This window comes from Mobula hypostoma, chromosome X2 (assembly GCF_963921235.1).
Source record: "Mobula hypostoma chromosome X2, sMobHyp1.1, whole genome shotgun sequence".
NCBI classification, from domain to species: domain Eukaryota; kingdom Metazoa; phylum Chordata; class Chondrichthyes; order Myliobatiformes; family Myliobatidae; genus Mobula; species Mobula hypostoma.
The window spans coordinates 46,027,671-46,051,175 of record NC_086129.1 but is presented as its reverse complement, the minus strand read 5'-3'; the positions used below and the strand labels follow the sequence as shown (position 1 = coordinate 46,051,175).

At 43.7% G+C, this 23,505-nt stretch overlaps 2 protein-coding genes across 3 annotated transcripts in view; one reads left to right on the top strand and one right to left on the bottom strand.

The window, feature by feature from the left end:
* The window catches only part of LOC134341021 (uncharacterized), a 73,449-nt gene extending 52,177 nt beyond the window's left edge, over positions 1-21,272 (top strand). Inside the window, exon 4 of one of the 2 annotated variants that reach the window (XM_063038740.1) lies at positions 21,165-21,272. In XM_063038740.1, coding sequence (XP_062894810.1) covers positions 21,165-21,187 — 23 coding nt within the window. In that variant the 3' untranslated portion in view covers positions 21,188-21,272. Of the gene's footprint in view, positions 1-2,245; positions 2,595-21,164 lie in introns of those variants that run through there. The other variant, XM_063038739.1, reaches the window with a different exon arrangement.
* A 473-nt stretch (positions 21,273-21,745) lies between these two features.
* The window catches only part of dscaml1 (Down syndrome cell adhesion molecule like 1), a 786,587-nt gene continuing 784,827 nt past the window's right edge, over positions 21,746-23,505 (bottom strand). Inside the window, exon 33 of the mRNA XM_063038255.1 lies at positions 21,746-22,522. Coding sequence (XP_062894325.1) covers positions 22,104-22,522 — 419 coding nt within the window. The 3' untranslated portion in view covers positions 21,746-22,103. The remainder of the gene's footprint in view (positions 22,523-23,505) is intronic.

Below are 23,505 nucleotides of genomic sequence, written 5' to 3'. Positions count from 1 at the left end.
TATATTGTCTTGTGTTTGGCGTTGTTGTATAAAACCTGTCTGATCATTATGTATCAGTGTGGGTAGAAACTCTTCTAAGCATTTGGCCATGATGGAGGTAAATATTCTATAATCCACATTAAGAACAAATATTGGTCTAAATGACCCACGTTCCATTTTATCCTTGCCTTCTTTTGGTATTGCAAACATGAGGAATTCTTCAGATGCTGGAATTTCAAGCAACACACATCAAAGTTGCTGGTGAACGCAGCAGGCCAGGCAGCATCTCTAGGAAGAGGTACAGTCGACGTTTCGGGCTGAGCCCCTTCGTCAGGACTAACTGAAGGAAGAGTTAGTAAGAGATTGGAAAGTGGGAGGGGGAGGGGGAGATCCAAAATGATAGGAGAAGACAGGAGGGGGAGGGATGGAGCCAAGAGCTGGACAGGTGATTGGCAAAAGGGATACGAGAGGATCATGGGACAGGAGGCCTAGGGAGAAGGAAAAGGGGGAGGGGGGGAACCCAGAGGATGGGCAAGGGGTATAGTTAGAGGGACAGAGGGAGAAAAAGGAGAGAGAGAGAAAGAATGTGTGTATATAAATAAGTAATGGATGGGGTACGAGGGGGAGGTGGGGCATTAGCAGAAGTTTGAGACAGCTTTTGATATAGCTGAGATTATCGCCTCCTTCCAGCTGGGTGGCATTTGTGCCTTTCTTAAAGCCCAGTTCAGTGTCGGGAGTAAAACAGGAACTAACTCATTTCTAAATTATTTATACCACTCTGCCGTATATCCATCTCTCTCCAGCATTTTGTGTGTGTTGTTCAGGATTGCTAGCATCTGCAGAATCTCTTGCGTATATTGTTTCACTACCAATGTCCCACCCTCCCCAGTTTGTACTTTGCTTTCTCCAATCACATCACCACCATTTTCACTTTGCACCTCTGTACTAGTTTAAAATCTATTATTGATTCCTCCAGCTTTTATGAGAGGTCAGCTCTGGTTAACTCGATTTCTTTCTCCACAGATGCTGCCTGACTTAAGCATTCAGAGTAATTTCTGTCTTTATTTCAGCATCTCCAGTATTAAGTATTTGAATGCAAATTTTAAAAAATTAAATTGTGGCATGGTTAAAAGAGAAGACTGACCAAATAGGTTTCAATAGGTACATTTAATGTCAGAGAAATGTATACAATATACATCCTGAAATTCTTTTTCTTCGCAAACATCCACAAAAAACAAAGAATGAACGACAGTTAAATGTTAGAACCCCAAAGCACCCCCCAGCTTCCCACTCCCATGCATAAGCAGTAGCAAAGCAATGACCCCACCCCTCCTTCACCAGCAAAAAAGCATCAGCACCCTCCACCGAGCATTCAAGTGTGCGGCAAAGCATCGGTAAAGACACAGACTTGCAGTACCCTAAGGACTACTCGTTCACCCGGTATTTGACATACCACTGGCTCTCTCTCTCCCTAATAAGGGAAAAAGAGTTGTCCCCGTTTCACAGCAAGCGGGGAGACATAACATAACAACTCGCTGATTTATGGTGTTAAAAGTCTGTTGCGTCGCTTTTTCCGAGCTTAGTGCGCAAAGAACTTGGGTCTCTGGATACACAGCCAGCTCACTGCTTTCGATCTTCCGTCTCCCTCGACGCACCAGGCGGTACCAACCTCGAATCTGTCCGCCTCCAGAGCCACGAAAATCCGGCACCCTGAAGGCGCACTAGTCTCCCAGGCCGCGTGTTTGGCATATTGAAAAGCGGCCGGTCGTGAGACCCCGAGAGCAGGTCCCATTTCCGCAAAGAACTGAAGTCGACGTGAAACTCCAGGTCAGAGTCTTCAAAGGAACCCTGAAAAGATTAAAAAAAAAGATACTAAAGATGGAAGTAGAGTTGTTTCAGAAGTTGCAAGCAAAGGAGTCGCCGTTAGGCACCATCATCCTAAGCTTCACTCTCCGTGTTTCAAAATAGTTGCTTTAAAAGGGCAATTTATATTTTTGCTTAGTGCCTATAACACATAGGAGCAGAATTAGGCCATTTGGTCCATCGAGTCTGTTCCACCATTCCATCATGTTCGATTTATTATCCCCCTCAACACCATTCTTCTGCATTCTTCCTGTAACCTTTGACATCCTGACTAATCACGAAACTATCAGCCTCTGCTTTAAGTATATCCAATGACTTGACCTCCACAGCTGTCTGTGGCAATGAATTCCGCAGATTCACCACCCTCTGGCTAAAGAAATTCCTCCTCATCTCTGTTCTATAGGTATGGAACGTAGAGAAGAAAATATCTGCATGGACCCCAGCCCAGAGAGAGCAGCTATAACGATCCAGAAACAATACAGGAGGTACCAGGAATGCAAGAAGCATGAAACCAGCCCATAAGTGATGTGATGTGTCTTGGTGAGGTCTTTCCTGTACCATCGAAAGTAGTGCCAAGTGCTTGGAGTTTAACATTAGTGTTTGGTTATTAGATTCTAACTCCAAAACATAAAGGTAGATCATTATTCATACTCCTGTCTGCCATTTGTTGATCTGTATGTTTTCATGATTTTTAAATAGGACAGAGGTCCCCAACCTTCGAGCTGCGAACCGATACATTGCCGCGAAGCATGCAGTGGTGCAGCGGTAGCTGGAACGCACCCAGCACATTTTTAAGAAAAAAGCCAAATTAAACAAGCTAATTAATTAGGTGCCGCCCGGCACGTAAATGTCGGCCCAGAGTGATCTGTGATCTGTGACTGGGCGGCACTTAATTAATTAGTTTGTTTACTTCGGCCTTTTTCTTAAAGATGTGCTGTGTGCGTCCCGGCTACCGCTGCACCACTTGGCGGCCCGGTGGTTGGGGACCACTGGACTAGGAGACAAAAACCACAAGGTAATGTGGTAGCTCTATAAAACTCTGGTTAGACCACAGAACATTGTGTTCATTTCTGGCCACCTCGTTATAGGAAGGATGTGGAAGCTTTAGAAAAGGTGCAGAAGAGGTTTACCAGGGTGCTATCTGGATTAGAGAGCATGTCATATGAGGATAGGCTGAGTGAGCTAGATCTTTTCTATTTGGAGCAAAGGAGGATGAGAAGTGACCTGATAAAGGTGTATAAGATGTTAAGAGGTCTAGAGCGGACAGCCAGCACCTGTTTGCCCATGCAGAAATGGCTAACTTGATGGGTATGATTTTAAGGTGATTGGAGGAAAGTGTAGGGAGGATGTTAGAGGTAGGTGTTTTACACAGAGAGTGGTGGTGGAGGCAAATACATTGGGGGCATTTAAGACACCCTTAGATAGGCACATGGATAAAAGAAGAATGGAGGGCTGTGTGGGAAGGAAAGGTTAGGATGATCTTGGAGAAGGTTAAAAGGTTAGCAATATTGTGAGCCAAAGGGCCTGTACTGTTCTATGAATCAAATCTGACTGTGGACAGAAGGCCTATTGTAAGATGCATTCTAAGGTATGAACATGCCTTCATTTTATTCCAGTGTGAAAGTTGTTCTATGAGTGGCCTCAAGTAACCTGTCTGAAATGAATTGAGTGGGTTTAGAAGTCAAGCTCCTTTTTAGCCGTGTCAACTATGGATCCCTGGGAAACACAATTACCTCTGTGATCCTGTTACTAATACCACAGGCATTCTGTTATTTGGGGAAAAAAAACAATTTAATCTGAAGTAGGGCGATTTTATGCACTTTCCTGGGTGTCTTAGCATCCAGTTTAGCAGAACATAACAGGACAGAGGGAATTGCACAGGACAGGGTGCAGAGGAGATTTATCAGATCATGACCAACTGGAAAATGCAGCCATGAGGAAAGATGATGAAAGCTTTGTTTTTTTCTTTGGGAAAGTGTAAATTGAGGGGAGACTTCATTGAAAAATTATGAAATTCTGAAGGGCCTGTGTAGAGGAAATTGGAAGATTCTACTTTCCTTAGCTCAAGGATCAGCAAAGCTAGATTTTAAGTAACTGGCAGAAGGTTTGGATGGCAGATGAGGAAACGTGGTACAGGCCTAGTGCTCATTGGCTGGATGAGGCCGAAGTCTCATCACTTGGGTGTGCGCTTTGTCCTGCAGGGATCAAGGATCAATGTAGGAGGGTGAGCTTGGGCTGGGTTCCACTTTAACAAATAGCTCCTTCTGACTTGTAACTTTTCCTTGATTTGATGATTCTACAACTTGTTTTCATTGTTTGGTCAGATGTACATTCTCTCTGTCACTTTCTTTCTGGTGTCAATATCTTCCAATGAGGGCACAGTTGTGCAACACACATTCATCTACAGTGTGATCTTTCACCACACAGGTCTGAAAAATAATTCTTATTCTCCAGTCCTGCTGAAGGGTCTTGGCCCAGATTGTCAACTGTACTCTTTTCCATAGGTGCTGCCTGGCCTGCTGAGTACCTCCAGCATTTTGTGTGTGTTGCTCGGATTTCCAGCAACTGCAGATTTTCTCTTGTTGATAATTCCTATCTACCTGATTAGCCTCAAGATGATTCTAGCCTGCTGATGCTAATCTATGCCACATCCACCTGTGTTGCTCCCTTTGGAGGTCACCAAAGTTTATACTGTAAGGAAATAGTTAAATGTGATTCCTCCTTGGTATATGCTAAAATAAAATGATGTTAGCTTGGAGTGGGATTGTTTTTAGAGTTCAAGAAAACTAGTCCATGACAATGTTTTGAAAAAGTGAATGGAGTACAAGTCAGCAGTCATAACAGTGGAAAATGGTGTCAAACACGTTTGTCTGGGGAAGGTGAGGTGATTGGGCAGGTACTACTACTGTAGACTTCTGTTTTTCTCCTGTATTGTACTTGTGCTACTTCTAATAAAAGTGTTTTCTTGTGGTTTAACACATGTGTAGTGCCTCCCTTTGTCTGCGAATGCATATGTGACTGGCCTAAGCTGAATTTTCATTACAAACTGCTTCAGATAAGTGATGCATCACATCAGCAAAGCTGTGTCAACAATCACTGCCCATGTGTAATAGGGATTTCCCCCAGTAACTTCAGCCAAAAGATCTAGGAGCAGAATTAGGCCATTTAGCCAGTTAAACCTGCTCCACCGTTCGATCATGGCCTGTCAGGACTTGTCTACGCAGCGGGAGATCACAGTGAGTTGGAGACAGTTCCTCGTGGACTTTACTCACCAGTTTTAAAAAGCAAGCAGGGCCTGTAGAGACTTGTCTGTGGAACGAGAGAATGGTAGGGTTAATTAGCAAGGGCCAATAAAAAGAAGAGGGTTTGTTAGAGTGGCTGTTGCTGGCTTGTGAGTGGGACAGTGTTAGAGTTGTCAGGCTTCAGTGAGATCAGGTCAGGACCATCCGGGAAGCTGAATTCTTCATAGACGAATCTTTTACTGAGGTGGTCACACTGGGTGACCACCAGGAGAGGCAAAGGGAGTGAGCAGTCAGTGTAGTGATCCCCTGTGGCCATTCTCCTCAGCAACAAGTATTCCCCTTTGCACACTGCTGGGCAGGGGAGGAGAGATGATCTATCAGGCATGTCAGCAGCAGCCAGGTCAGTGGCACCGAGGCCAGCTCTGAGGCTGGGTAAAGTCAAGCAGCGTGATAGTGACAGGAGACATGATAGGGGGACAGACAGGAGACTCTGTGGTTATGAAAGAGAAGCCAGGATGGCGTGTTGTCTCCCATGTTGTGACAGAGCGGGTCTGCCACAAGTAATTTCTTCTTCCCCACCCCCCAGTAGCCCCGTAATTCTCATTATCCCTGTCTGGCAGTGCTGATGTTATGTTTATCAGGTGCACACGCTGGAAACATAGAAACATAGAAAACCTACAGCACAATACAGGTCCTTCAGCCCACAAAGTTGTGCCGAACATGTCCCTACCTTAGAAATTACGAGGCTTACCCATAGCCCTCTATTTTTCAAAGCTCCATGTACCTATCCAGGAGTCTCTTAAAAGACCCTATCGTATCCGCCTCCACCACCATTGCCAGCAGCCCGTTCCACGCACTCACCACTCTCTGCGTAAAAAACTTACCCCTGACATCTCCTCTGTACCTACTCCCCAGCACCTTAAACCTGTGCCCTCTTGTGGCAGCCATTTCAGCCCTGGGAAAAAGCCTCTGACTATCCACACAATCAATGCCTCTCATCATCTTATACACCTCTATCAGGTGACCTCTCATCCTCCATCGCTCCAAGGAGAAAAGGCTGAGTTCACTCAACCTATTCTCATAAGGCATGCTCCCCAATCCAGGCAACATTCTTGTAAATCTCCTCTGCACCCTCTCTATGGTTTCCATATCCTTCCTGTAGTGAGGCGACCAGAACTGAGCACAGTACTCCAAGTGGGGTCTGACCAGGGTCCTATATAGCTGTAACATTACCTCTCAGCTCCTAAATTCAATTCCACGACTGATGACTGATGAAAGCCAATACACCGTACGCCTTCTTAATCACAGAGTCAACCTGCGCAGCAGCTTGGAGTGTCCTATGGACTCAGACCCCAAGATATCTCTGATCCTGCACATTGCCAAGAGTCTTACCATTAATACTATATTCTGCCATCATATCTGACCTACCAAAATGAACCACCTCACACTTATCTGGGTTGAACTCCATCTGCCACTTCTCAGCCCAGTTTTGCATCTTATCAATGTCCCGCTGTAGCCTCTGACAGCCCCCCACACTATCCACAGCACCCCTAACCTTTCTGTCATTAGCAAATTTACTAACCCATCCCTCCACTTCTTCATCCAGGTTATTTATAAAAATCACCAAGAGAAGGGGTCCCAGAACAGATCCCTGAGGCACACCACTGGTCATCGACCTCCATGCAGAATATGACCCGTCTACAACCACTCTTTGCCTTTCTGTGAGCAAGTCAATTCTGGATCCACAATGCAATGTCCCCTTGGATCCCATGCCTCCTTACTTTCTCAATAAGTCTTGCATGGGGTACCTTATCAAATGCCTTGCTGAAATCCATATACACGACATCTCCTGCTCTTCCTTCATCAATGTGTTCAGTCACATCCTCAAAAAAATTCAATCAGATTAATAAGGTACGATCTGCCTTTGACAAAGCCATGCTGACTATACCTCTCCAAGTGTTCATAAATCCTGCCTCTCAGGATCTTCTCCATCTTCTCCAGCAACTTACCAACCACTGAAGTAAGACTTACTGGTCTATAATTTCCTGGGCTATCTCTACTCCCTTTCTTGAATAAAGGAACAACATCTGCAACCCTCCAATCCTCCGGAACCTCTCCCATCCTCATTGATGTTTCAAAGATCATCACCAGAGGCTCAGCAATCTCCTTCTCACCTCCCACAGTAGCCTGGGGTACATCTCATCCGGTCCCGGCGACTTATCCAACTTGATGCTTTCCAAAAGCTCCAGCACATCCTCTTTCTTAATATCTACATGCTCAAGCTTTTCAGTCTGCTGCAAGTCATCACTACAATCACCAAGATCCTTTTCCATAGTGAATACTGAAGCAAAGTATTCATTAAGTACCTCTGCAATTCCCTTCGGTTCCATACACACTTTCCCACTGTCACACTTGATTGGTTCTATTCTCTCATGTCTTATCCTCTTGCTCTTCACATACTTGTAGAATGCCTTGGGGTTTTCCTTAATCCTGTCCGCCAAGGCCTTCTCATGGCCCCTTCTGGCTCTCCCAATTTCCTTTTTAAGCTCCTTCCTGTTAGCCTAATAATCTTCTAGATCTCTAATATTACCTAGCTCTCTGAACCTTTTGTAAGCTTTTCTTTCCTTCTTGACTAGATTTATTACAGCCTTTGTACAGCATGGTTCCTGTACCCTACCATAACTTCCCTGTCTCATTGGAACGTACCTATGCAGAACTCCACACAAATATCCCCTGAACATTTGCCATATTTCTTCCATACTTTTCCCTGAGAACATCTGTTCCCAATTTAAGCTTCCAAGTTCCTGCCTGATAGCCTCATAATTCCCCTTACTCCAATTAAACGTTTCCCTAACTTTTCTGTTCCTATCCCTCTTCAATGCTATGGTAAAAGAGATGGAATTGTGATCACTATCTCCAAAATGCTCTCCCACTGAGAGATCTGACACCTGACCAGCTTCATTTCTCAATACCAAATCAAGTACAGACTCTCCTCTTGTAGGCTTACCTATATATTGTGTCAAGAAACCTTCCTGAACACACCTAACAAACTCCACCCCATCTAAATTCCCTGCTCCAGGGAGATGCCAATTGATATTTGGGAAATTAAAATCTCCCACCATGACAACTCTGTTATTATTACACATTTCCAGGATCTGTTTCCCTATCTGCTCCTCAATATCCCTGTTATTATTGGGCAGCCTATAAAAAACACCCGGTAGAGTTATTGACTCCTTCCTGTTCCTAACCTCCACCCACAGAGACTAATGCATTTGTTTGTACTTGCATACTCCAGGACAGCTGCATTCTTTGACGTATCTGTTTGTTGCTGCTTCTAGTTTCAGGGAGGGGACCCGACCTCCTCCTCCTCCTTCTGACTTCTACTGGCAGTTGGCAGTCCAACTTAAAGGTGCATTACTGCCACCGACTGGATTGGAGTGTGGTGTAGAGAATTAGGAAATAAAACCCCTACTAGTTCTTTATCAAATGAAAATTAATTTACCCTAAGGAGCCCTATAGATTATAAATAATGAAAGACAATATTGTGAATTAAATTAACATCACTTCCATAACTTTCATACTTTGAATATGAAATAAAGTTTGAAGCATTTCCAGCAGTAAATCAGACCCACTGCTAGAATGACCTGTTTTAAGAATAGTCAAAGCCGAAAAAGCATCTGAACAAATTATAACTTTGCAAGGACAGATTTCCTCCACCCACTGTAAGCCCAAAAGGATGGCAACCAGCACTGCAGTATATACTGATAAATGATTAGTAAGACATTTCTTTATTGTTACCTGTAATTCAGGCACAAAAACAGCCACACTGACATTCCCTGTTAAATTATCTTTTGATCCATCAGTAAAAATAGTTCACATATCACAATAATATTCCTTAACATATTGCTGAACCAACAGAGTCTCAGGCATACAAGGATCCTTGGACTTCATTAAATCATTACTTAAGATCAACTAAAGTCATTGGAAAAAAACACGGTGGGGCTACCGAAAGAGCTGCAGTGGGACATATTGTGTAATCCAGCAAACCCATATTCCTAGCGAGATAAGAACCCAGCCACCCAAAACTAATCACACTCTTCTTGTTCCCAACAGTCTTCCAACACACTTTTAACAGGGTGGTCGTCCTTCTGCTCCCTATCCAGTACGTTAACAACAACATCAACCTCCGCAACTGTAAGGGTTATTGTCCCATTTCAACCAGTAAAGCTGAAACAGGGGACAATCTTACCGTACCACAATACAGTCTTAAAACTTCTTCAAGAGTTTGACTCTATAATTTCAAATTAAGTGCATGTTTATTGATCCTCTTTGTAAAACATATAACTTGTGTTTTAGCTACTGAAAGCTTAAAACACCATCTATTCGCCCACTGTTCAACCTTATTAATCGCTAATTGCATCCTATTTACTCTGCCCATGGTCTGCTCTTTATCAAATTATGGTATTGCTTTGCACTGCTGTAACAATATGTTATAATTATGTGGTCTTGTCAGTGTTAGTCTTTGGTTTATCCTGTTTTTTTTGTGATACCACTCTGGAGGAACATTGTATCATTTCTTAATGCATGCATATCTAAACGACAATAAATGAGGACTGAGTGTCCTCATAATCTAGTCTAATATACAGTTAAATTGAAATTCCTACGGGGACCTGACTGATGGGTGGGGTGTCTTCAAAAAAGGTGCCTGTTTGTGGTGGGGATGGGGGGAAGAGTCCTGGCTCCTGGAAAATGGCTAGTTGTTGATTGATTTTGTTGCACAAAGTCATTGTGATCTTATTGTGATTAATGTAATTGTGGACATTTGTGATTGTGAAGAAGGATGCGAATTCCTGTGTTTTGGTTTTTGTGTAGTTGTTCAGGCTCATGGTAACACCACCCCCCCACATTCCAAAGAATGGAATATCCCTCTTCTCCCCCAGTAAAGGAGATCCCGGCTTAAAGGTTCATTTTGGTGTAAATGGGTATGGTAGAGAGGCTATGGCGAGGCGAGGCGAGACGAGGCAAATACATCTGTATTTTCTCTTTTTGACACTTTTGCCATTTTGCCATTTTTTGTACTGCAAATACTTTTACACTTTTTCTGAACTGTTTACCCGGAGGTTGTGGTGCACACTGGCACCAATGACATTGGTAGAAAGGTTCTACACAGTGAATATAGGGAGTTAAAGAAAAGGTTAATGAACAGGGCCTTCAAGATCCAGATTACTTTCAGTGCCACATGCTAGTCAGGGCAGGAACAGGATGATGGTACAGATGAATGAGTGCTTGAGGAAGTGGTGCAGGGCGCAGGGTTTCAGATTTCTCGATTACGGGGCTCTCTTCTGGGGAAGGTATGACCTGTACAAAAGGAATGGGTTACACCTGAACCCAAGGGGGTCCAATATCCTTGTGGGCAAGTTTGCTAGAGCTGTTGGGGAGGGTTTAAACTAATTTCGTAGAGGGATGGGAACCGAAGGGATAGGGCTGAGGTTAGGGCCGTTGGTTTACAAGCAGAGACTGTGTGTAGTGAGACTGTCAGGAAGGATAGGGAAAAATTACAGTCAGTGAGATGAGTTGCAGTGTAAAAGGGGACAAAATCAAAAAGGACGATGAATACAGGACTGAAGCAGTTATATATGAATGCACGTAGTATACGTAGCAAGGTAGCACAGTTAGAGATTGTCAGCTATGATGTTGTGGGCATCACTGTGGGTTCTGCTGGTAAAAAATGAAATCAAATCCTTAGAAAGAGGAGACATAGGACTGGAAGATGTAGAACCCTTGTGGGTAGAGTCAAGAGTAAATAGACCTCGATGGGAATTATATACAGGCTTCCAAACAGTAGCTGAGATGTGGGCTAAAAATTACAACAGGAGATAGAAAAGGCATGTCAAAAGAGGGGACAGTCATAGTTATGGGGGATGCTAATATGAAGGTAGATTGGGAAAATCAAGTTGGTACTGGATCCCAAGAGAAATTTGTAGAATACCTACTAGATGGCTTTTTAGAGCAACTTGTGGTTGAGCCCGCTAGGGGATCAGCTATTCTGGATTGGATGTTACGTAATGAACCTGATTTGATTAGGGAGGGAGAAGCTAAAGTCAGACGTATCAGTATAAGAGTGGAGTAAAGGGAATTACAGAGACATGAGAGAGGAGCTGGCCAGAATTGATTGTAAGAGAACACTGGCAAAGATGACAGCAGAACAGCAATGGCTGGGATTTCTGGAAACAATTTGGAAGGCACAGGATATATACATCCCAAAGAGGAAGAAGTATTCCAAAGAAAGATGGCTTAACTGTGGCTAAGAAGAGAAGTCAAAGCCAACATAAAAGCCAAAGAGAGGGCATATAACAGAGCAAAAATTAGTGGGAAGTTAGAGGAATGGTAAACAATTAAATAGCCATGGGGGGCGCTGGTTGAAGATGAAATATGAAGGTAAGCTAGCCAATAATATCAAAGAGGATACCAAAAGGTTTTTCAGATATGAAAGCATCCGTTAGTCTTGCAAGATCATGGATCTGTGCCTGGAAAGTCTTCACTCTCCAGGGCGCAGGCCTGGGCAAGGTTGTATGAAAGACCAGCAGTTGCCCATGCTGCACGTCTCCCCTCTCCACACACCAATGTTGTCCAAGGGAAGGGCATTAGGACCCATACAGCTTGGCACCAGTGTTGTCACAGAACAATGTGTGATTAAGTGCCTTGCTCAAGGATACAACACGTTGTCTTGCCTGGGGCGCGAACTCATGACCTTCAGGTCGCTAGTCCAATGCCTTAACCACTTGGCCACGTGCTCACACTTTTCAGCCATACAAACATAGAAACATAGAAACATAGAAAATAGGTGCAGGAGTAGGCCATTCGGCCCTTCGAGCCTGCACCGCCATTTATTATGATCATGGCTGATCATCCAACTCAGAACCCAGCCTTCCCTCCATACCCCCTGACCCCTGTAGCCACAAGGGCCATATCTAACTTCCTTTTAAACATAGCTAATGAACTGGCCTCAACAGTTTGCTGTGGCAGAGAATTCCACAGATTCACCACTCTCTGTGTGAAGAAGTTTTTCCTAACCTCGGTCCTAAAAGGCTTCCCCTCTATCCTCAAACTGTGACCCCTCGTTCTAGACCTCCCCAACATCGGGAACAATCTTCCCGCATCTAGCCTGTCCAATCCCTTTAGGATTAAGGAGTAAAATAGAGGGGAGAGTAGATATCGGACCACTGGAGAGGTAGTAATGGGGGAGAATGAAATGGCAGACAAACTGAATAAGTGTTTTATATCAGTCCTTGCTGTGGAAGATACTAATAGTATGCTGGAAGTCCCAGGGGTCGGGGTCAGAAGTGAGTGAAGTTCCATTACTAGGGAGAAGGTGCAAAGGAAACTGAAAGCTCTGAAAGTAGATAAGTCACTTGAACCAGATGGTCTGCATTACCAATGATCTTTCAAGAACCGATAGATTCTGGAAGATTGGAAAATTGCAAATGTTATTCCACCCTTTAAGAAGGGAGGGAGGCATAAGAAGGGAAATTATAGACCAGTTAACCTGACCTCAGTGGTTGGAAAGATGTTGGAGTTTATTATTAAGGAGGAGGTTTCAGGGTACATGGAGACACATGATAAAATAGGCCATCGTCAGCATGATTTCCTTCAGGGGAAATCTTGCCTGACAAATCTGTTAGAATTCTTTGGGAAAGTAACAAACAGGATAGAAAAGGAGAATCGGTGGATCTTCTATACTTGTTTTTTCAGAAGGCCTTTGACAAGGTGCGACACACGAGGCTGCTTAACAAGATCCAAGGTATAACCATATAACAATTACAGCACGGAAACAGGCCATCTCGGCCCTTCTAGTCCATGCCGAACTCTTACTCTCACCTAGTCCCACTGACCAGCACTCAGCCCATAACCCTCCATTCCTTTCCTGTCCATATATCTATCCAATTTAACTTTAAATGACAACATCGAACCTGCCTCAACCACTTCTGCTGGAAGCTCGTTCCACACAGCTACCACACAGGTATTGCAGGAAAGGTGCTAGCATGGATAGAAGATTGGCTGACTGGCAGGAGGCAAAGAGTGGGAATAAAGGGGGCCTATTCTGGTTGGCTTCCATTGACTCATGGTGTTCCGCAGGCATCAGTGTTGAGACCACGTCTCTTTACGTTGTATGTCAATGATTTTTATGATGGAATTGATGGCTTTGTGGCCCAGTTTGCAGATGATACAAAAGTAGGTGGAGGGGCAGGTAATGTTGAGGAAGCAGGGAGTCTGCAGAAGGATTTGGAGAACAGGCAAAAAAGTGGCAGGTGGAATACAGTGCCGGGCAGTGCATAGTCATGCACTTTGGTAGAAGAAATAAAAGCAGAGAGAAAATTCAAAAATCCAAAATACAAAGGGACTTGGGAGTCCTTGTGCATGATTCCCTAAAAGTTAACTTGCAGGTTGAGTCAGTGGCTAGGAAGGCAAATGCAATGTTAGCATTGATTTCGAGAGGACTCATTGCCTAGATAGCTGCGTATTTTTGAAGCAGAGGTTGATAGATTCTTGATTCGTCAGGGTGTCAAAGGTTACGGGGAGAAGGCAGGAGAATGGGGTTGAGCGGGATAATAAATTAGCCATGATGGAATGGCGGAGCAGACTCGATGGGCTGAGTGGCCTAATTCTGCTCCTATGTCTTACGGTTTTATGGTCTAAATATACCCAATGAGTTGGCTTCCACAACCATCTGTGGCAATGAATTCCACAGATTCACCATTCTCTGGTTAAAGAAATTCCTCCTCATCTCTGTTCTAAATAGATATCCTTCTGTTCTGAGGCTGTGTCATCTGGTCCTAGACTCCCTTACCATAGGAAACACCCTCTCCACATCCACTCTATCTAGGCCTTTCAACATTTGGTAAGTTTCAATGAGGTACCCCCTCATTCTTCTAAATTCCAGCAATCACAGGTCCAGAGCCATCAAACTATCCTCATATGTTAACCCCTTCATTCCCAGAATGTTTCTCATGAACCTCCTCTGGACTCTCTCCAATGCCATCACACCCTTTCTTAGATAAGGGGCCCAGAACAGCTCACAATACTCCAAGTGACGCCTCACTAGTGTCTTATAAAGCCTCAGCATTACATCCTTGCTTTTAACAAATAGAGAGAGAAAGAATCTGATAGACTGGGCATTGATATTGATATTGGTTGCTTATGGTCACATATACTGGGATATTGTGAAAGGCTGGGCAGATTATCACACACATTGTACACCAAGGTAGTGCTAAAACCCTAATGCAACAGAATGAGGAATATTTTGTAAGTGTCCCTCCGGTACTTTGGCCAATTCTTGTGAGAAGCTGGAGTAAGGTGTATACAGACACAAATGCTGTCAGACTTAAACCCAGGCCCAAGATACAAGGCCATAAGAGCATATGTCATAGGAGCAGAATTAGGCCATTTGGCCCATCGACTCTGCTCTGCCATTTCATCATGGCTGACTTATTTTCCCTCTCAACCTCATTCTCTTGCCTTCTCCCCATAACCTTTGATGCTCTTACTAATTAATAACCCAGCAACCTCCATTTTAAGGTTGCCAAGTCTGGTCAAATCATTGAAGTCCTATCATGTGGCCTGCCCCTGTCCCCATACTCCCACCATTGGTTTCCAACTCCTTTCTCTGTCCATTAGGTTGATAAGAAAGAGCAATGACTAAAAGTGGAGGGAGAAAGGGAGGGAGGAAACTAGTTCAGCATTCATAAGGATGGACGTATGTGTGTATGTAAGACTTTTAAATTTAACAATATTATGCAGGCCATTAATATGTAGGGGTGTCATATGTCAGGGGTTCTTAACCCAGGGATGGTTTGCAGTAGACTAGTTAATTCTTGCCTATTCCCCCCCACCCTACTGCCAATGTCTTGTCCTAAACTGTCCAAATAAAATTTGTTAAACATAATTTTTGAAGCTCAATGACTTTTTTCCTCGGGCTCTGTAGTGCCCTGGAGCTAAGCCTTTAAGTCCTGGAGACTGCAGGGCAGGCTGGGAGGATTGACACCCCTACCAAGAGGGCAAAGCTCTGCCTGATATGACATCTGACCTGCTTGAGCTTCTCTTCAGTGTTTTTATCCCCCGTGACAGTCACAAATTCTAGAGCACCTATTCTGTTTATAGCAGAATTTCCATGGAAGGGAGTTGGTGATTAACTGAAGCAGAACAGCAAACATAATTAAAGCCACCTCTTGCTCAGCAGCCAGAATCTGTTTTGCAGTATGTCCCTGTGGTAAGCAGAATGCTGAAATCTTCCACACATTCAAACAAGAATAACATTGGACTGAGAAATTGCCTTTTAAGATACGCTAATTCCCAAGCCCCCTAACAAAGCAAAAGAGAAAAGATCAGCTTTATTTGTCACAAGTACGTTGAAACATACAGTGGAATGCATTTTTGTGTTAATCAAATCTGTCAGGACTGTGCTGGGCAGCCCACAAGCGTTGGCGTGCGTCGATGGAGCAGCCGGGGGAAAGCCATGCAGCCACAGGGAGAACGTACAAAGCTTTACAGGCAGCGGGGATGAGGGTCACTAACCACTATGAGACCAAGCCAATTTGTAAAGAATAACCATATAGTTTTTCTTTCATGTGTGTTGGTGGTGAGAAGATGAGGGTTAATAACTGATTTAACCTGAAATATCAGCTGAGCAGAAAGAGCACCCAGTCACCCAAAGCTGGTGAGAAACAGTTGAATGAAGGGAAGTGTAGACTTGATCACAAATGGTTCAAAATCCAATTACACAGCTGTCGAGGAAACACAGGCATTTCTGATATGAGAAGCCAGTGAAAAAGGCCACACACGTTGTAACAGCAATATCACTCTGTTCAGGGCTTCTGATCATTAGCAAGTAGAGACTCTCATTATTCTCCTACTCCACTTGGGAGAGAAATATCAACCACAGTGCTAGTAATGACCACAAGTTTCTCCAAAACCATGTTAACTAACATGTTCCTATGCCCCACATATTGACCTCCTCACTTGATTAACTGCCAAATCCTAGACTTCAGAGGCCTCTGGGCACACTTGAGGCTTAATTCAAATATCTACAAACACTGCAGCTTTCAATTAACCCTTCACCTGCTGGATGTTGTGCCAATTTGAAGAATGCATTTCAAGTTTCATTGATGTTTTTCTCAGACCAACAGCTTATGAAATGGCATAGTGGCTAGTGCAAGACTTTACAGCACCAACAATCAGCAGTTCAGGGTTCAATTTCCGCCACCTCCTGTAAGGAGTTTGTATGTTCTCCCTGAGAACATCTGGGTTTCCTCCGAGTGTTTTGGTTTCCTCTCATATTCCAAAGAAATACAGGTGAGGAGTAGTGAGCTGTGGGTGTGCTCCTGTAAATGGTGCTGGAAGTGTAGCAACACTTGCAGGCTGTCCCCAGCACAATCCTCAGACTGTGTTGGCCGTTGGCGCAGAAAATGCATTTCACAGTATGCTTCAATGTACATATGACAAATAAAGCTTATCTTTAGATCAAGGTGTCAGTTACCCAAAACCTCATTAATACAGTACATATGGTTCAGATCCTACTTCTTCAGAAAGACAGGATTCCTTTAGGAGATCAGTACCAAGTGTTAAAAGGTGGTAGTTTCTCAATGACAGCAAACTGATTCAATGCTGCTGAATAGTGACCTTGCTTTCATGAACGTCCTTAATTACAGATGTCTTGAGATGTGGGAGATTCCTGGAAACTATCGAGAAAGAATAGTCTAGGGCTTTTCCTTTTGGAGCAAAGAAGGATGAGAGGTGACTTGATACGCAGATGTACAAGATGATAAGAGGCATAGATCAAGTGGATTCCCAGAGCAGTAATGGATAATACAAGAGGGCATCATTTTAAGGTGTTTGGAGGAAAGTATAGGGAGATGTCAGAGTGTGTATTTTTACCCAGAAAGCGGTGAGTGCAAGGAACACCCTACCAGGGGTGGTGGAGGAGGCAGATGCATTAAGGGCATTTAAGAAACTCTTCAATAGGCATGTGGATAAAAGAAAAGGGCCTGTACTGTGCTTTATTATTGGTCACTTTTCCAAACCCTCAGAGCAGCAACACAACAGCGGTCTCTCCCTCTGTCTTTCATCTACTTTACTCCCCACTCTTCCCCTGTGACTAAGCCCTTTCTAAATTCTGCTCCAGGGCTACTTTTAACCTTGAAGTAAAAAAGTAGTTTCTCAGCCTGCAATGTACTGACCTTATAACCTACTCTAAGATCAACCCAACTTTTCCCTCCTACACAGCTATCTAAGAGTTTCTTAAATGTCCCTAACCTATCTGCCTCTACCACTGCCCCGGCAGGGTGTTCCACGCACCCAACACTCTGTGTTTATATAAAAAAAACTTACCTCTGACATCCCCCTCATGTTTTCTTGTAATCACTTTAAAATTAGGAAAATTAGAAAGAAAGTAGAAAAACATTTTCAAGAAAGTATACAGAAATAAATCTCCATTTGAAACTACTTTATAATGGTTCCAGAAATGGAATGTTTACTATTTGAATGTGGCTAGAATCAATACCCAGAATCAATGAAGCTTCTCTGTGATGTCAGCTCGTTCATAATGCGTGGGTAGTCACAAAAGGCTAAGTGAACGTGAGGCTTAACACAGCCCCACAAACCAATCACTTACAACAGCTAAACACGAAGTTCAGCAGATGCTGGAAATCCAGAGTAGCACACACAAAATGCTGGAGGAGCTCAGCAGGTTCCTATTCCTTCTTTTCCAGTCTCGGCCTGCAACATCGACTGTTTACTCCCCTCCACAGATGCTGCTGAGTGCCTCCAACATTTTGTGTGTCTTGCTGACAACACTTACAGTATGTTTTTTTTTGAATGTCAGACGGTTCCATCAATACTCGAGGTTCAGCAATAGCAAGATGAAAAAATTCTGCCTGACTGAGTCCCCATCCACTTCCCTGAACATTCTCAATCATATTTTCTTATGACGTATGAGATTATTTCGCCTGTCAAATCCATGTCTGCTCTCAGGGCACTTTTATCAATCCTATTCCGCTTGTTAGTGCTCTGTAACCCACTCCCTCTCTCACTGTACATCAATTCCCACTGATTTTCTCAGCTGTCATCTACCCTTGGGGCCTGTTATAGTGACAACCAACCTTTTTTTGGGATGTGGGAAGATTTTGCACATTGGCTTCACAAATTAGAGCAGCTTCAGCAAAATTGTGTTGAAGTTGTATAAGATGTTGGTGAGCCCGAATTTAGAGTATTGTGTGCAATTCTACTGGACCTACCTGCAGGAAAGGTATCAATAAGTTTGAAAAAGTGCAGGCAAATTTACACCAATGTTGCCAGAACTTGAGGACCTGTGCTATAGGGAAAGGTTGAGTAGGTTAGAACTTTATTCCTTGGAGCACAGCAGGCTGATGAGATATCTTACAAAATTATGAGGGATATAGATAGCTTTTTCCCCGCAGTTTGGGTGTGGCTAGAACTAGATGTCATAGGTTTAGGATGACAGGTGAAGTATTTAAGTGAAATCTTAAGGTGCCTTATTCTGATTGTACTAAGTCGCTTCTGTTGTGATTGGTTAGTTTAGAAACTTCAGCTGCTTTTCCCATTGGATAGCTGCATGGTGTCCAGTTTCAAATAACCTGGGTTTATAAAATAGCATGTGGAAGGAGCTTGTTTTAGGCAAGAATGCACACGACCATTGGGAAGATACACACTGCGCGCAATTTTAGCTAAGTATGTTTGTTAAAGGTACATATGTTTGTTGAATGTTCTGATTTGTAGTGTCTGTAGCTTGGGAGTATGAATGTTTGGTCAAATTTTTACTGTTTGTAAATAAATGATTAATATACCGATTCAAAGCCAATGCATTTCCCTTCTCACTTGCCAGAGCTGAGAACCTGATTTAACATTACAGAAGGGAAACTGCTTCACTCAGAGGTGGTGCGAGCATGGAACAAGCTGCCAGCAGAATGATAGATTTGTAATTGTACCATTTCGGAGAAGTTTGGATAGGAGAAGTACAGAGGACTATGGTCTGGGTGTAGGTAGATGAGACTAGGCAGCAAAGTGGGTTGGCATGGACTAGATGGGCTGAAAGGTCTGTTTCTGTGCTGTGGTGCTCTATGACTCTATGACACCCAGTTTGGGGGGGCGGAATCCCATGTGGTGCCTGGGAGAATTGGCAAAGTCCACAGAAACAGCACTAGAGGCCAGGTGAACCTAGGTTAATGGAACAGAGAGACTGCTGCTCTATGCAGTCTGGTAAACTGTGGTTGCAGTGTATGCCAAGGACTTCTGTGCTTAAAGTCAAAGGTAGATACAGTGCAGAAACAGGCCCTTCTGCCCAACTCCTCCATGCCAGTCAAGATGCCCATCTAAGCTAATCCCATTTGCCTGCATTTGCCCCACATCCCTCAAAATCAGGCCAGACCCCTTGCTTAATGGTGTTGGTTCATAGCATAAAAATGGTTAGGAACCCCTGCTCTAAACTTTCCTATTCATGTACTTGTCTAAATGTTTATTAAACATAATTGTGCCCACCTTTACCAGTTCCTCTGGTAGCTCATTCAATGTACCCACCACCCTCAGTGTGTATTAAAAAAAAATCACTTCGGGCCCTTTTAAATCTTTTCTCTCTCATCTAAACCCTGTAGTTTTAGACTCCCCTACCCTGGCTATTCACTTTATCTATGCCTCCATATTTTCTAACCTCCATAAAGTCACCCCCAGCCACCTATGCTATGGGGTAAAAGCCCCAGCCTGTCTAGTCTCTCCTTGTACCGAAATCCTCCAGTGCCAGTAACATCCTTATGAATCTTTTCTGCACCCATTCCAGTTTTGTGATATCCTTCCAAAACCTGGGTGACCAGAACCATACACCGGTCTGAGGTGCAGGGTTATAGTCTCTCTAGTTTTTGCTTATGGAGTCATAGAGCACTCCGGCACAGAAACAGGCCCTTCAGCCCATCTAGTCCACACTGAACTGTAACTCTGCCTAGTTCCTTGACTTGCACTTGAACTGCGGCCCTCCATATCCTTCCCATCCATGTACATATCTGAATTTCTCTTAAATGTTGCAATTTCCCCACATCCGTTACTTCCAATGGCAGCTTGTTCCACACTCACACCACCTCTGAGTGAATACGTTCTCCCTCAGCATCCTCTTTCACCCATGATCTCTAGCTCTATTCTTATCCAACCTCAGTTGAAAAAGCCTGCTTGCATTTACCCTATTTATACCCCTCAACATTTTGTATGCCTCTATCAAATCTCCCTTCCTTCTCCTACGCTCCAGGGAATAAACTCCAAACCTATCCAATCTTTCCTGTAATTCAAGTCCTCAAGTCCCGGCAACATCCTTGGAAATTTTCTCAGTACTCTTTCAATCTTACTGAAGCACTTCCTTTAGTTAGGGCCTGTTTCTGTGCTGTTCCGAGTCCATGATTCTAAATTCTTCGCTCAATTGTATTCCAGTAATTCGTAGCACTTGAGAATGAAGAACACTACCCATCTGCAGGTTGGACTCCACACCAAACAGCATCCTCATGCTTAATTTCCTGGTTTAGGAAAATCCTAAAACTTCATACCTTGGCATCAGCCCCCACTCCCCCCCCCCAGAAAGAAGAACACTTTGAATGTTTTCCTCATATTTGATCGATATTCTATCTCCACTAAAACTTGTGCTAAACACGAGAGATTCTGCAGATGTTGGAAATCTTGAGCAACACACAACATGCTGGAGGAACTTAGCAAGATGAAGAGTCTCAGCCCAAAACATCAACTGTTGATTCCCCTCCATAGATGTTGCCTGACTTGCTGAGTTCCTCAAGGATTTTGTGCACGTTGTCATGGGCTGAACATAGGTTGGTAGTTGGTACCTTGTGGAAGACTTAAATGTCACTGTTCCTCATCATCGTTGGGGGTAAGTCCTGGAACTCCTCAACACAGAGCATTGTGGGAATATAATTTTTAAATTTTATTTATTTACAGATACAGTGTGGAACAGGCCCTTTGGGCCTGATGAGCCTCACTGACCAGTAATCCACTTGTTTAACCTTAACCTAATGACAGGACATTTTACAATGACCAATTAACTTTCTAATTGGTACATCTTTGGACTGTGGGAGGAAACCAGAGCACCAGGAGGAAACCCACGTGGCTCATGGGGAGAACATAGAAGCTCCTCAAGGGTGGCACCAGAATTGAACTTTGAAATCCAGAATGCGCTGAAGGTAATGGTGTCACGCTAACCACTATGCTATCGAAGGACAGAGATGGCTCACAAAGACAGTTCACCATCACTTTTTCAAGAGCTTTGAGGATGGGCAGTATATGCTGGCCTTGCCATTGAAGAGAATGAATTAACCATGTTCGAAACATGTTGTGTCAGTCAACGTTAACACACAGTGATGATGACCACAAAAACTAAGCACCTCAAATGGAACATTGACATTTGTGATACAAGCTGGGTGATGACATTCGGATGCAGATTGATGGAATGAGACCAAGGATCTGGATATCTTCCTGCTGTCCTTCCATTCTGGTGTTTCCACACCCCCACCCTATCCCCCATTTAACTATCAGGAACAAAAGTCAAACCATTAAGCAAACAACAGCATATAAACAAACGTTTTATTGCACACGGCGTTTGGAGATTTTTTCATAGAAAAAAGGTATTAACACAAGCATTTGCAAATAGAAGCAGATTCTTTTATGAGTTATCTCTTTAAACAGTAAAATAGTCCGCATGCAGTGGCTTCAGGGAGCTTGCTTTGAAACAATCCACAACATCAGAAAAAAAACCTCATTTGTGTCCTCTGTTCAAAACAATGTGCACTTTTTTTTTGTTTTTATTTTTTAAATAACATCACATTTTGATTTTTTTGTGCCCTGATCAGTCTGCAGAAGAAGAAAATAGTATTATTTATACAAAAAGAGTTCTTTATGTACAAGAAATATTTTTTATTACAAATTAGCAAGGGCGAGGGTAATAAGGGGATGTATTGGAGCCTACACCAGGGTGTAGGACTTAGAATAGGCTCCTGCCCCCTGCTTCTGTGACCGGCCCAGTCCAGCAGTACTCATCTCTAGTAGCGAGTCTCTGGAGCTGCTTATTTTGGTGTGTGCGGGCAGTCGAGGCTCAGCAGGGGCGGCGCTGGTGGTGGTCGTGTTGTTGGAAGTCGTGGTGGCGGGGGCTGTGGAGGCTGGCACGGTGAGAGTCCTCTGAGGTAAGGTGGTCGTGGCGTGCGGGTGGATGGGCGGCTTGCTGTTGGGGTCGAGGGTCAGGTGCCGGCCTTGTGACTGGTATGCTCTGGTCACGTTCCGGATGGAGGCTTCCCTCGGTGGCACCACAGGGCAAGGGTCGCGGGCATCGGACTTGCGGAAGAATGCATCTGACTTTACGTAGAGGGGTAGATTGCAATAATCACCTGCAAAATAAATAGTCATGAATGTTAAATTAATGCATCATGCCAAGATTACTCAACAAAATAAAGGATTATGGATCAAGGATCAACTTTATTTGCTATACACATAAAAATACAAGTCTTCGGAATTTGCTGTGGTGTGCTGGTCAGAGCACGGCATGCAACAAAATCAACAAGAGCAACATTTACAAGAATAAAGAATTATATACAAATAAAATTAGAAGTTAAAGTACTGATATGGAATAAAATATGCATATATATTGTACATAAAATACCAGCATGCATTTACAATGTAAACAGTATTATGAAATGTAGTTTAATGTGTATACAGTGCAGTGACTGAGGTAATAGAATGAGAGGTCAGGGAGGACTAACTAGAACAGTTGATCAAATTAACTGCCTGGGGTGGAAACCATTAAGACTATGATATACACAAAATGCTGGAGGAACTCAGTAGGCCGTCGGCAGTCTAGAGAAAAGAGACCCTTCCCCTTCTCTCATTTTCCATTTCCCTACTCTGGCTCTCCTCTTGTACCTTCTCTTCTCTTCTCTGAACTATTACCTCCCCCTGGTGCCCCTCTTCCTTCTCTTTTTCTCAAGGTCCACTCTCCTCTCCTTTCAGATTCCTCCTTCTTCAGCCCTTTACCTTTTCCACCAATCACCTCCCAGCTTCTCACTTCATGCCTCCCCTCCTTGCCCCATCCACCTACCTTCCTCCTCACTTGGTTTCACCTATCACCTACCAGCTTGCACTCCTTCTCCTCTACCCACCACCTTACTCTGACTTTTTCCCTCTTTCTGGTCCTGATGAAAGGTCTTGGTCTGAAATGTCAAACGTTTATTCCTCTTCATAGATGCTGTCTGATCTGATTAAGGGTCTTGGCTCAAAATGTTGACTGTTTATTTCTTTTCATGGGTGTTGCCTGACCTGCTGAGTTCCTTCAGTATTTTTTGTGTGGTGCACTGGCTCTGTTGCCAGATCCGTT